General features: G+C 33.5%; 1 protein-coding gene across 1 annotated transcript; it reads right to left on the bottom strand.

The window, feature by feature from the left end:
- Positions 1–11143: 11143 nt before the first annotated feature.
- LOC112734719 (heterodimeric geranylgeranyl pyrophosphate synthase small subunit, chloroplastic) lies at positions 11144–13644 on the bottom strand. The gene is made up of 3 exons (XM_025784159.3): positions 13381–13644; positions 12589–12956; positions 11144–12096 (listed from the first exon to the last, which is right to left on the bottom strand). The coding sequence occupies exons 2-3, from the start codon at positions 12946–12948 to the stop codon at positions 11431–11433; spliced, it is 1026 nt and encodes a 341-aa protein (XP_025639944.1). The 5' UTR covers positions 12949–12956; positions 13381–13644; the 3' UTR covers positions 11144–11430.

The following is a 13644-nucleotide window of genomic DNA, read 5'->3' as shown; positions in this document are numbered from 1 at the left end:
ACTGAGAATCCGGATATGTGTGATTGGGCCAACCGAATGAAATATGACAAGTGGATCCAACATTAGGATAGTGGGATACGGTTTGGCAACATGACCACCAATATCAGTGAATGTGTTAATTCTATATTAAAGGGCACAAGCATCAGTCTAAGTATATCATGATCCTCAATGTCGATACCCATGGTAGTGGTAGCAAAATCAATAAAGACCTGAGTGCCGACATCCTCGAACACCTGAGAGCTGGTACTAATAGTGAAATTGCCGCCATCGATCCCAGTCCCAATATCTCCAACACCCACACCCTCAGTATGACCTCCTTGGTCTGCACCAGTGGAGCTACCACTGTCTCCAACCTGTCCACTAACACCTCTCTCCCCATATCGTCTAGCTCTACCTTGACAAACACGATGATCGCCATTGCCTCCCCCGTGATCACCGCCTTCATCCTCATTCATCATGTCATTTAGCCATCGCCACTTCTGATCAGAGGCAAATGTACCAACACGTCGCCACCACTCAACACGCCTGTTATCAGGCACGTCCAGTGCACTTTAGCAGGTGCCTGAGATGACCCTCTGCGATGAGCTTCCTCTAAGATGTCCACTAGCCTAGGATCATCAAACATGGCCTCCAGAGACAAAACACTGTAGGCCACCCAATGCAACCAGTCAAGGTACTATGCCGATGGACCTGGATCAGTAACTCTCTGGATCTGAAGGACGGAATAAACCCTGTTGTTTCAATGTAGATGCCATGTCTAATAATAAGTGGGGAACCATCGATCTCCACCCTTACCATCCTTCGCATAGAGCCAGTCTATGTTCAAAGCTGAATGAGGGAGAAGCTGTACGCCGCCGAGCTGCGGTACCACTCTATCAACTTGATGCCATTCTATCACGGCAAAATATATCAAGCTCGTGACCGCCCTCCATAACCTACGGTGCTCCTCTGTTAGTATCTCCGGATGAACCACAACTACCACCTTAGCAACAGAATAAGATTCCCACAAATATTGTAAAGGGCAAGCTAAGCTTCGTAAACACCATAAAAAGATGCATGACGTCAACTGTGAATCCAACATAAAGCAACATCTAAACAACTTACGTCTCGATCATGAAATCTGTAAAAAAAAAAAAAGACGTATCAATACCACTCTTTGCTCTCTGGTATCGAAGGTTGGTAGATATGTCGCCCACCTACAATCTTCGTTGTAAGCATTGTATAAAAAAGGATAGTACATTAAAATAAATATGTATAACACATAAAACATTAAATGATACCTGGAGACTAGTGAAAATCCAAATATGTCAAAACCACTCGGGCTCAGCATGGAAAACTGCCAAAAAATCCAGGACTGTAGTAGATGAAGTGGTTCGGCCAAGTTAATAATATTTCTATTGGCCACTCGACTCATACATCTATACAACTAGGCCAGTGCATCTGAGTCGCTGCTGTATTTGCCCAACTCGTCAAGCCTCACCAAAAACAGCAACCATTGAAGATGAACTCGGTTCCCATTCTTGTCATCGAAAAATTGAGTGGATAGTAAAATCATAATGTAAGCACGTACATATATACGCACTGTCTCCTCACTAGTATCAGCTGGGAGCACCCGAAACCTTTCATGGAACCATGTGAAATGGATCGTCATCTGCTTGACTATATTCGGTGGCAGTAGCTCGTCAAATAACTCCTGCAACCACTCTCGCAATGGTCTTCTGTTGGGAATGAACTGGTCAAAGTCAGTGAGGCACCCACTAACAGCTTCCCTATTAACGGCAAACCCCAATACGCCATGTCTTACAACGTGATGATGCATTCTTCGAAAGACATGTGAAAGATGTACGTCTTAGGACACCACCTTTTAATGAATGCGCTCAGCAGAGGCTCATCTACCCAAAACCAATAACTGTTCAGTCTAGCCAAGTGATACAAACCAGCGATTTTCAAATAAGGTCTGATCCAATCATGTAGAGGCATATTCTGTTGCCTCTTAACACTATAAATACACCTAGTCGGCTACATTATGCAAAAACAAAATAATTTGGTTCTAATCAAATTTTAACAGATAAGTCTATAAATTTTTTATTATTTATAAATTAAATAACTGATAGATAAAAGTTTAACACAGTAATAAACTAAAAAATTAATTTGATACTAATCAAATTTTAACATACAAATTATTACCCTATAAATTATTTATAAATTAAATAAGTCACAGATAAAAGTCTAACACCTAAATTAACAAAAAAAATAATTCGGTACTAATCAAATTTTAACATATAAATCAATTAACGCCTATTTAATTTTTTATAAATTAAATAATTCAAAGAAAAAAGACTAAGACATGAGTTAACAAAAAAATTAACATGGTACCAATCAAATTTTAACATATAACTCACATTTTCAAATTATTTATAAAAATACCCTAACCATACAACAAAGTGACATGAGATATGAACAGAACAACAAACAACTAACACCTAAAGAGAACAACATATAAAGAACTAACATCTTCATTGATGTTTCCAGCTATATGAGTAACGTCGTTCAATTGGTACAAATGATCTTGTTTTTTCATAACCACACCCTGCCAAAATATCGTTGTCACCGGATTCTCTCTCAACTCCTTTCAATTCCAACTACTCACACTCTCAAGAATGCAATATGTCCTTTGGTCTCATAGTTTATGTACAAACTTAGCTCCTTATAAACCGTAGTATGTGTAAATCATCCTCTTCATAAACTGTGATAGGAGTTCTACGATTTATGTGTATACTTACTTGTTCATAAACAGTAGTAGAGATTCTACGATTTATGTGTATTTGTAAAAAGTGTTAGAGATTTCCCGATTTATATAGATTTGTAATATATAGATTTGTAATAAGACATATAAAATTAATTTTAAAATGTTGCATTTATATAAATATAAACTCTAATTATTTTATTTAAGTAGTTTGTCTAATAAAAAATATGAAAAATATAAAAAAAAACTATACACAAAAATAATCTGTATAATATTTTTCTAATCCTTTTATATATAAATGGTGCACATTATACATTGCACGTAACTAGTTTATTTACTCTATTGTACACGGATATTTGGGTAATTTCTAAATATTTAGATATACTTGGTTTGAAACAGAAGGGTGTCAAGTGTGAAGTAATTTACAACAACATTATTGCCAACAAAATACATGTTCAGTATATTTTTGGTATTTTAGAGTTAAGAAATAAAAGGATAATTTTGTCAAGTTTAAAGATATGAATATTAGAAGAATTATATGATATTGGTCTTGTGTAACACTTTATCACACAGAACTTTACGCTTAAGTTTGTAAATTAAAAGTGGTGAAGTATTATGATCTCTAAAAGACAAAATATGTACTTATGTATAATTGAAGAATAGTTTTAGCTAGGAGCCTTAAACAAAGGATAAACAAAATAAACAAAGACCGCGTCGCACTCGAAACGTGAAGAATATAAAGCGAGATAACGGAAAGCAGAGGAAACAATATATATATATATACACACACACACACACTTAGATAAAGAGGTCCAACAACCTCTAAAAGGGACAAAAATATAAGTTTATACAAAGTGGAGAGTACTATATACTAATATATAAAAAAATGCAAAACACAATTATCCCCCAAAAGTAGTTCTTCGCTCCCAAAGATTCTCTAGCACGCTCAGCATGGTGCTTCACGTCCTGCATCTGAAAAATAACAGAATATGTATGGAATGAGAACCGGGGGTTTTCAGTATGGTAACATTGCCTAAATAGTTAAGATATAAGGTTTCGGGAAGCCAGAGACATTCCTAAACTCGAACAACCCATATCAAAATCCTAAAGTTCTCCCTAAACCAAAAATAGGGTGACTAATAAATGCACACTCAAACCAATATAAATGCACACTCAAACAATTCATACAAGTGCATACGATGCATGTCTACCCTATGACTGATGAGTCTCATTTGTCGGTTATACAACCAAACCCGATATGTCTGGTAGTGAACCCTGGACAGGAACACCATAACATAGAGCAAGTGGGACAAGATCACAACCCTTGCATCTTACCTACGTAATCCGGAGCAAGGGGGACAACCTCACCCTTGCCTCTTACCCAAGCGGTGTTATAATTCTCAACCTGGAGCAAGTGGACCACGCCACTGCCTCTTACCCAGTGTCTCGAACCTTTACCCGGAGCAAGTGGACAATGCCACTACATCTTATCCGGAATCTCAACTTATACCTGGAACAAGTAGACAATGTCACTACATCTTACGCGGTGGTATATCTCAATTAGATTCAATTTTCTTATCAAGTTCATCCTCCATCTTGTTGCATTTCATTCATAATCATAATCATCATCATTTATCAGTATCATAATCATACTCATCATACCTCAATTCATCATCAATCATCTCTCAAAATCTCAACATTCATAAATATATTTATTCACATAATTCTCATCCTCATCATCATCTCGCAAACCATGCATCATCCCTACCTCTTCTACCCTCTATTTCACCGATTTTAGACCCATAACAAGATTTAAAAGGTTAGAGAAATGATTGAAAACACAAAAATTTTATTTCAGCCAAAACAAGGTGTCGCATACGCGAACTTCTTCCGCGTACGTAAGCATGTCAAAACACCAAAGTCGTGTACACAGTCCTCTTCTACATACGCGAGGGTGTGGACAGAGTCCAATACCCGCGTATACATGACTTTACCGCGTACGCATGCATATCAATATTCCCAAAAAAGCATTTAAGTTTAGAAATCAATTTTTTCACACCAACTTCAAATGTGCATAACTTTTTTATTAAAAATCATTTTCAGTTCATTCTTTGAACTTTATAAACTTCTCGGACCCAATTCTTATTCAAGATAAGTTTCACAAGATTTGAGAGTCCAGAAGCCAAGTTATAACCCGACGAAGTTGGTCAAAATCAATTTTGTACCAAAATCCTCCATTTCCAAAATCCTCAATCAAATTTCAAATTTAACTATACCAATTCCATACTAAATACTCCTACACTATAACAAATACTCCTCAATTACTTTTCAATCATTCTAACATCTAAACCATTCAATTCCCAATTTATTCATTTCAACAACTTCCAACAATTACCCTCTCCGCAATAATCACACCAAATATATACAATTCCAATCCATCACAATCATTATACATCAATATAACATTCACAAGCTCATATCCAACCTTCATTCAATTAGTCACATATTGCCCATAATTCCATCAACCAAAACATGCAATTCAATCCTCATCAACACCAATGTAAATATCATTCAATACTCATCAATAATCATCATCATTCAATATCATAACAACACTCCTTCATATACAACCTCATTCCACATTCTACATCATCCTATTCATTCAATCAATTAATTCATGCAATTCAACCTATCAAAAGACTACTAATCTAATGTTCACACAACGTTATATATTAACTACAAGAAACTGAAACTATACCTTGGCCGATTTCTCCCAAAGCTTAAAACATCACCGAAAACCTCTTTTTGACAAGCTTCCAAGTTTTCAATTTGCCAATTTAGCTAGTTCCAGCCAACAAAGCTCCAATTCAAGCGCTCAAGTTCACCAATTTAACTCCAATTCACATGTATTCAATGTAAATTTTACACAATTTACCAAAATTACACTGGGATTCCACTAATTCATCAATTTACAAGAGTTTAGTAATTTTCTACCTTACTCATGGATGCTTGGGGTACAACTCGATAATTACCCAATGCTAGATTATACCTAAACCATCAAAATCATGAACATCTCTCAATACCCGTAACTAAAACGCGAAATCAGAATGGAAAAAGGAATTGGGCAAGAAATTCAAAGTGGCTTACCATTTTGTTCATATAGAATTGAAGAGATCAATGAGATGAACGCGTGGCCACAAACGGTGTGACGATCGGAGCTCCGGATTGAAAGTTATGGATAAATGAAGTTTTGAGTGATTTGGGGATTTAGGTTTTGTTCCCCTTCCCCTTTTTTTAGCATGAATGCCACAATTCAAGGGAAGGTGTGGCTGAGTTAATGTTATATATGTTGGGCCTTGAACCCAATATGGGTCCGGTTCAACCGATTTGATTTGTTGGCCTAATTTCGGACTAAAATCTTTAAAATTAATGTTTTAATTCGTATTTTAATTACTTTTACTTCTTCAAATTATGAAATTTAATTTACAGAATTTTACATCTTGAACATCAAGAAGACCAAGAGTTCGTTGAGAATGAATTTGTCAAAGTCAGTGAGGCACCCACTAACAACCTCCCTATCAACAGAAAACTCCAACTGATACGCCATGTCTTGCAGCATGATGGTACATTCTCCGAAGGGTATGTGGAAGGTGTGCATATTAGGACGCCACCTCTCAATGAATGCGCTCAGCAGATGCTCATCCACTCAGAACTAATGACTGTTCAATCTAACCAAGTGATACAAACTCGCGGTTTTCAAAAAAGGTCTGATCCGGTCATATAGAGGTATATTCTGTTGCCTCCAAACACTACAAATACACCTAATCGGCTGGATCATGCAAAAAAATAATTTAGTTCTAATCAAATTTTAACGGATAAATCAGTAAACTCTTTATTATTTATAAATTAAATAACTCATAAATAAAAGTCTAACACAGTAATAAACTAAAAAATTAATTCGATACTAATCAAATTTTAACATACAAATCACTACCCTATAAATTATTTATAAATTAAATAAGTCATAGATAAAAGTCTAACACATAAATTAAAAAAAAATTAATTCATTACTAATCAAAATTTATCATATAAATTAACTACCGCATATTTATTTTTCTATAAATCATATAATTAAAAAAATACTAACACATAAGTTAAAAAAATTAACATGGTACTAATCAAATTTTAACATATAACTCACTAACATCTTCAAATTATTTATAAAAATATCCTAACCACACATCAAACTGACATATGATATAAATAGAACAACATATGAACTAACCTCTTCATTGATGCTTCTAGCCACGTGAGCAGCGCCGTTCAAACAGTATAAACGATCTTTGTTTTTCATAACTCCACCTGCCAGAGTATTGTTGTTGTCGGATTCTCTAGCAAATCCTCTCAATTTCAACTACTCACATATTCAAAAATGCAACCGTTGTTTGGTCGGTTTACATACAAACTTAGCTCCTCATAAACTGTAGTATGTGTAAATCCTCCTCTTCATAAATCGTAGTAGGAATTGCACAATTTATGTGTATACTTGTTTGTTCATAAACCGTTTATGTGTATTTGTAGAAAATGATAAAGATTTTACGATTTATATAGAGTTATAATAGGACACACATAAAATTAATTTTTAGGATTCCTAATAAGGTATTTTAGGATACAATTTCATAATAATTTTTAGTTGTTAATATAAATAAATAAATATAATATATGAAAAGATGTTTGAAATTTAACAAACGAGGAGTGCTAGGAGCTAACAGATTTTGTGATTTGTAACCATTAATTAGTTATCATTAGTATTTTTAATAGTATAAAATTATATCTAATAGTATGAAATTACTCATTGTTTTTATTAGTTAAATACGAATCAAATTTTAATAAAAATGCTGGCCCTAAATTTTCTCATAACGAAATCCTAATCTCCATGCAACGTTTGGAACCATGCGACTTTATCGCTCTTGTAGAGTGTTTGGCCATAGTCACATCTTTCTGCGCAAGCAATTCAATGGAAATTCAAGCAGCCATGCAAGTGATTTGGGAATTTATCTGTCCTAAATCCAAGCTTGGTGTATGTTTATTAATTGAAGTATGATCTGTTTTTATTATTACTTACTTACGAAGTTTTTCTTTTTTCTTTTTTTTTTTTTCAGCAGGCACTTAAACTGCGTTTGTTTTTTAGAATAAAATAAGTTAAGACACTGAGAACAAAATACAAAGGACAGAGATACAAAATTTTGTGTTCTTATCTTTTGTTTGGTGATAAACTAGAACAAATTATAAAAATCTAATTTTTTTTTTCATTCAAAAAATTTGAAAAGAAAATATAATAATAAAAAATATAATTATAAAAAATTAACAAAAATAATAAAAAAAATAAATGGTATCTTTTATTAGTATCTTTGTATTCTTTCTATCAAAATAAATACAAAATATACTAATTTAATATTTTTAAACATAATGTCTCTATTCATATATTTTGTGTTTTTGTATCCATATCTCAATGTTCTTTTCTTGTAAACAAACGCTGCCTTAAAAACTATGTCTTTATTAATACTCTATCAACGTTAATTTATGCTTGGTTGTTTCTACTTTCAAAAGTAGATATGTGAAAAATCATCTCCGGTCATTGGCAAGAATAAGTACATTAATTTTCTATTTTATATAAGAATTTAATTTTGATGTATCAAAAATATAAAAATTATTATTTTTTTAATATGATAATATATAATTGAATAAGTTTAAAAATTAATTTTTTTTATAACGTGATAATGCATGATTAAATCTCTATGTAAACTTCTTTCACACATAAAAATTAATTCTTTAATATGATCTTCATTGTTATAAATTATAAATAACAGAAAAAAAATATACATCGTACAATTTTGTTTTTTGCGGCTAATTACCCAGTGTTAAAATCCATAAAATTGATATTTATTTTGAAATTAAAAGAAATTGACAAATGTTTAACTTAATAACTTTGCTTTAATTAATGATTCTTGATGTAGGGTAATTTCTCGGTTCTTAACATTACTCAAAGAAGATGTAACTTGTGTTGCTGCCGGTGAAGCATTAGCTTTGATATTTGACTGCGATAAAATTGACAAGTTTTTTGTTAAAACTGAAGAATTATTATTAGAGTCTTACGATGGATTAAGAAAATACATCAAAGACATTATTTTGAAACAATTAGAGAGTACTTCAATGGAAGCTAAAACTGCACTTCTTCTGAAATAAATGTTCAACAATGCTGCACTTTCTCTTTTATGAATAGCTCAAATTTCTCAAGAATTTTTTGGGAGAAAAAAAATTTTCAAACTATATGATGGTTAGCTTTTAAAAAATTACTACATAATTAATAAATATAACTCTTATTTATTATCAAATATTTGAATTTTTCTATCGTTGTTATATTAGGAAAACAAAGTCATTCAACAATTATTTACATTTGTACCTTATTATGAAGAGGAAGACACTCCATACCTGTATGAACCTACCTTAGAAAAGGTTAGCAAAACGAATTTTGTTTTTGTTGGAAAATACAATTTCTTAGTTTATTAATAATTTACTTCATTTCTAACAGATTATCTCTGTGCTACTTGAGAGAAAGATCCTGAACTATTAACAAAAAGTAAAATAAAAAAAGAGCGAGAACAGGTATAACCAAACTTCTTTTTTTATATCCATATTTTCTCATTTACATGAATATTTATGTTACTTCATCATTTCATGATTCATCTTTCAGATAAAGTCAATTGTTGATGAATCAAAGACTAAACTTATGAAAAAAAGGCGCACATTTGCAGAGGTGAATCCTTAAATGATCTTTTTCTATATATATAAAAATATGTTTGATTAACTAATTTATACTTAAATTTATTTTGTCTCAGGAGAGAAAAGGCAAGGCATATTGTGATGAAATTGAAGCAGAAATTCTCTTTGGGCTAATTAAACAATATTACTTTTGTACATGATTAACTTTGGAATCCTTTGGATTTTTAATTACTGAGTATTATTAGATTAGTGATTTTTTATGTTTATCTTACCTTGACATTGATATACATAAAGCCACTAAATTTTTAACGTGATTTCTGAGGTTGACATCGTGCACCAAAATCGTCTCTAAGATTTTAATTGTACAACGTCTTTGAAATTGAAAAAATTATACCATATTAGTCTCTCACCCATTTTCTGTTAACGACGCGCTGATGTGAACTTTTAGTAACACATGTCACCTCATGATTTGATTACGTATACCGATATGATGACGTGTCGGTCATTGACATGTGGCATATTAACGTGGATCATTATACCACATATCACAATGCTATTTTGTCACGCGTCAGATTATGCCACGTGTCATAATATTATTTGTCCACGTGTCATCCACTATGTTATCATTACATATGCACCAAATTGGTTCCTTACTTTATATCAAATAACTCATTTTAGTTGCTAAAATTGAATGTCGTGCACTAAATTAGTCTTTTCGTCAGTTTTTTCTCTTTTTTTTTATAAATTCAAAATTTTTAATTTTTTTGAATACACTAATTTTAATTTTATCTTTTCACAAATTATTTAAATACAAGTGCTTTTATAAAATATTTTAAAAATTTTAATTTTAATTATACAAATTTTTTCTACAACATTTTATTAAAAGAATTATATGAAATATTGATATTGATTTAGTAAAGAGTGTAAGTTAAGAGTATAATAATATCTCTAAATACAAACTTTTAAATATTTAGCATCTTAATAAATATTTTAAAAATACTTGATAAGACACTTGTTAACTAATATAAATTCATTATTCCCATCCATTTTAAAAATGTCTCATTCTCCATCTAATTGACTTCTCACTAATTCATATATTACACTATTAATTAATATAAGTACTTATTGTAACCATGACTTGAACAGTATTAAAACAAATACAAATAAACACAAGAAGCAATAATAAAATTTTGGATTTAGCTAACATGTGCTCTATTAATACAAGTTAAAATTATTAATTAAAATTTTATTATAAAAAATTATATAATAAAAAATATAATTAAAATTAGTGTACCAAATGTCACTGGCCAATACATCATCATACCATTACACATGGACAAACCATTAAGTGACACATGTCACCAAAAATCCACCTCAGCGCGCATCGTTAACGAAAAACAAGTTAAGGACTAATATAGTACAATATTTCCAATCCCAAGAACATAATTGGTGTAATTAAAATCTTAGGGACGATTTTAGTATACAACGCCAATTTCAAAAATCACTTTACGCTAAATTGAAAATTCACCCGGGCACTATAAATCAAATTGACAGATTTAACATATAAATAAATCTAATATCTTATAATGTGAATTTCATATGCATTAAAACATATAATGAGTAAAATGTATATATTAAGGATAATACTGATTTAGGGAGTTGTAATGTTAACTTTGTATCACAAATAGAAACTGGAATATAAGCATCATGCATATCTAACAACATAGTCACGTAGACAATGCTCTCTTGTTTTTGGGTCCATGTTTGGGGGCTTCCACGTCCCTTTGAATAGTCAACATAAACCCAACAATAAGTGGAAAATCTAACTCTAAATGATGCTTCTGTAGACCTGCGTTTCCAAGCTCTAACAACATAGTTGAACTCTAAGAAGTAAGAACCCATCATCCTCTGGTCTCATCAATGGTGAAACTTCTATCAATAGCATAATCCACAAAACTGTAAAGAGGGACCACACGCTCCCCATACTTCTCAAATCCATCCAATTCTTGCTTAGCCTTTTCTCTAAGCTCTTCAGCCACCTCTTGTGCTTTCTCAACACCATAAACTTCCACATAACTCTTACCCTTCTTTTTCCCGTCATTACCACCCTTAGCTTTCAACCTCTCTTCCAAAATATCATCCACAACTGCATATAGTACCCCAACAGCTCTCCCATACCTCCTCAGTCTCTCTATTTCATCATCTTCAGCACCAGCCAACAATCCTCCACACACTGCAGAACACTCCCCCATTTCACCGTACTTTTTGTCTTGTATAAATCCAACTGCATTTGGTCCTCCTTCGAGGTCCAGGAACTGCCCTGCCGCCATACCAGTGGAGCCTACAGAGCGGGCTATCTCTGCAATAACACGAAGGAGGTAGCGCTCGGGCACAAGGTCGAGGGGAGTATGAGAAACAATGTGACGAAATCCAAGGGGAAAGAGTGCATCACCCGCCAGAATTGCCATGTCAACACCGTGGACCTTGTGGTTTGTTGGTCGGCCACGACGCGAGGGAGAGTCATCCATGCAGGGGAGATCATCGTGTATCAATGAAGCCGCATGAACCTGTTTGCAATACGATAAAGATTCATTTTTATAACCATGTATCTTAAAATAGAGTTTATCATAATCTTTTTTAAGAAGTACATATCAGTAATTCAAAAAATCCATTGTGCTTGATGAGAAGTTCCAGACAGAGACAAACTCAGAGAAACGGTTTTGTTATATAAAAAACAGTGCAAACAAGGGATTTGTTGTTACAATAAAAGATTCTTAACAGTTTCTTATTTTTATGCAGACTGCTAACTACTGAACAAGCAACTAAAGTTGTTCTAATAAATCAATAATGGAAGGTGAAAGGAATTCCAGAAGAAAGCCCACCCCCTTTTTAAGTTGAACTTAGAAACAGTTTAGAGTGTTTGTTTGATATAACTTACCTGTACAAACGTCAACACCAAAAAAACTTATAATAATAGACCAATGTCTCTCAAATGACATATCATAAGAAACTTCTATTTTTTCGGGGTTGGGGAGATTACGATACATAAAGGAGGTTACCATTTCAAGAGCACAAGCGGTGGGGAAGGCAGAAAGGCGGCTTCCCCCAAATAATTCACAGGAAGCAATGCACATAACGGGAGGGGCTCTCTTAGCACCCTTGGCAAGGACTGAATACCTCATAGCTTCATAAATCTGGGGAGGATACTGAACTGGAATAGCTTCATTGAGTTTTTGATTGATCTGCACCATTAGGGAAGCCCAATATGTCATCAAATCAAAGTTAGCAGCTTTTGAACGAGTGGAAACCAGGGCAGGAGAAGCAGTGGTGGAGCAGCGAATTGGGAAGACAAGATTTGTTGGCTTCCGAAAGTGGAATATGTGTGAAGAGGGCACCATTGCAGTTGCAAAGGGAGCCATCTTTAGATCTACATGAGAAACAAGAAATAACAAAGAAAGATAACCCCGTCACCAAAAACACTCAGAATCAGATTAGACAACCCTTTTTTTGAAAGAAAAAAAAGCTAGTGTTATCTGTACGAAGAAAGAAAGGCAAAGTATATGAGAGCATCTGAAAATAATTCATGCAAAGCAAGATAATGGCATTTCATCAAGCAGTTGGTGGGCATGAAAATCTTATAGCCGACTTTCAGAAAGTGACAATCACACTGGTTGGATCCACAAATCAAATTCACAACGCACAGTATATCACCAACAATTTCCAGTCTCAACATCGAAGACCAGAACCATCCTTCCCAGATTCTTGGCTAAATAGCCGCCACCCCAAAACACTAAATTGCACAAAATTCAGCATCAGGGTAGCCTGAATGAAAGGGGGAAAAGGAACATTACCAAAAAGTGAATGAGAGCGAAGCAGAAGAGAAGAGAACGAGCAAAGGGGGAAGATTTCCCAAAGTGTATAGGAATGTAAAAAAAGAAAGCAGAGGTAAGAAATAGGATAAAAGAAAGGGATTAGGTTGACAGAAGGGAAAGTGGAATTGTAGGGCAGTGAAGATGAAAGAGAGTTTGTGATAAGCGTGGTGGTGGGTGCATTACGGTAATGGTGGTGTGCCCACCCATTTTACATTAATAATCTCTTGTTTGTGATTTCGGCTT

This window comes from Arachis hypogaea, chromosome 3 (assembly GCF_003086295.3).
Source record: "Arachis hypogaea cultivar Tifrunner chromosome 3, arahy.Tifrunner.gnm2.J5K5, whole genome shotgun sequence".
Lineage (NCBI taxonomy): Eukaryota > Viridiplantae > Streptophyta > Magnoliopsida > Fabales > Fabaceae > Arachis > Arachis hypogaea.
Note: the sequence above shows the minus strand (reverse complement) of the source record. Positions and strands in the feature narration are given on the sequence as shown.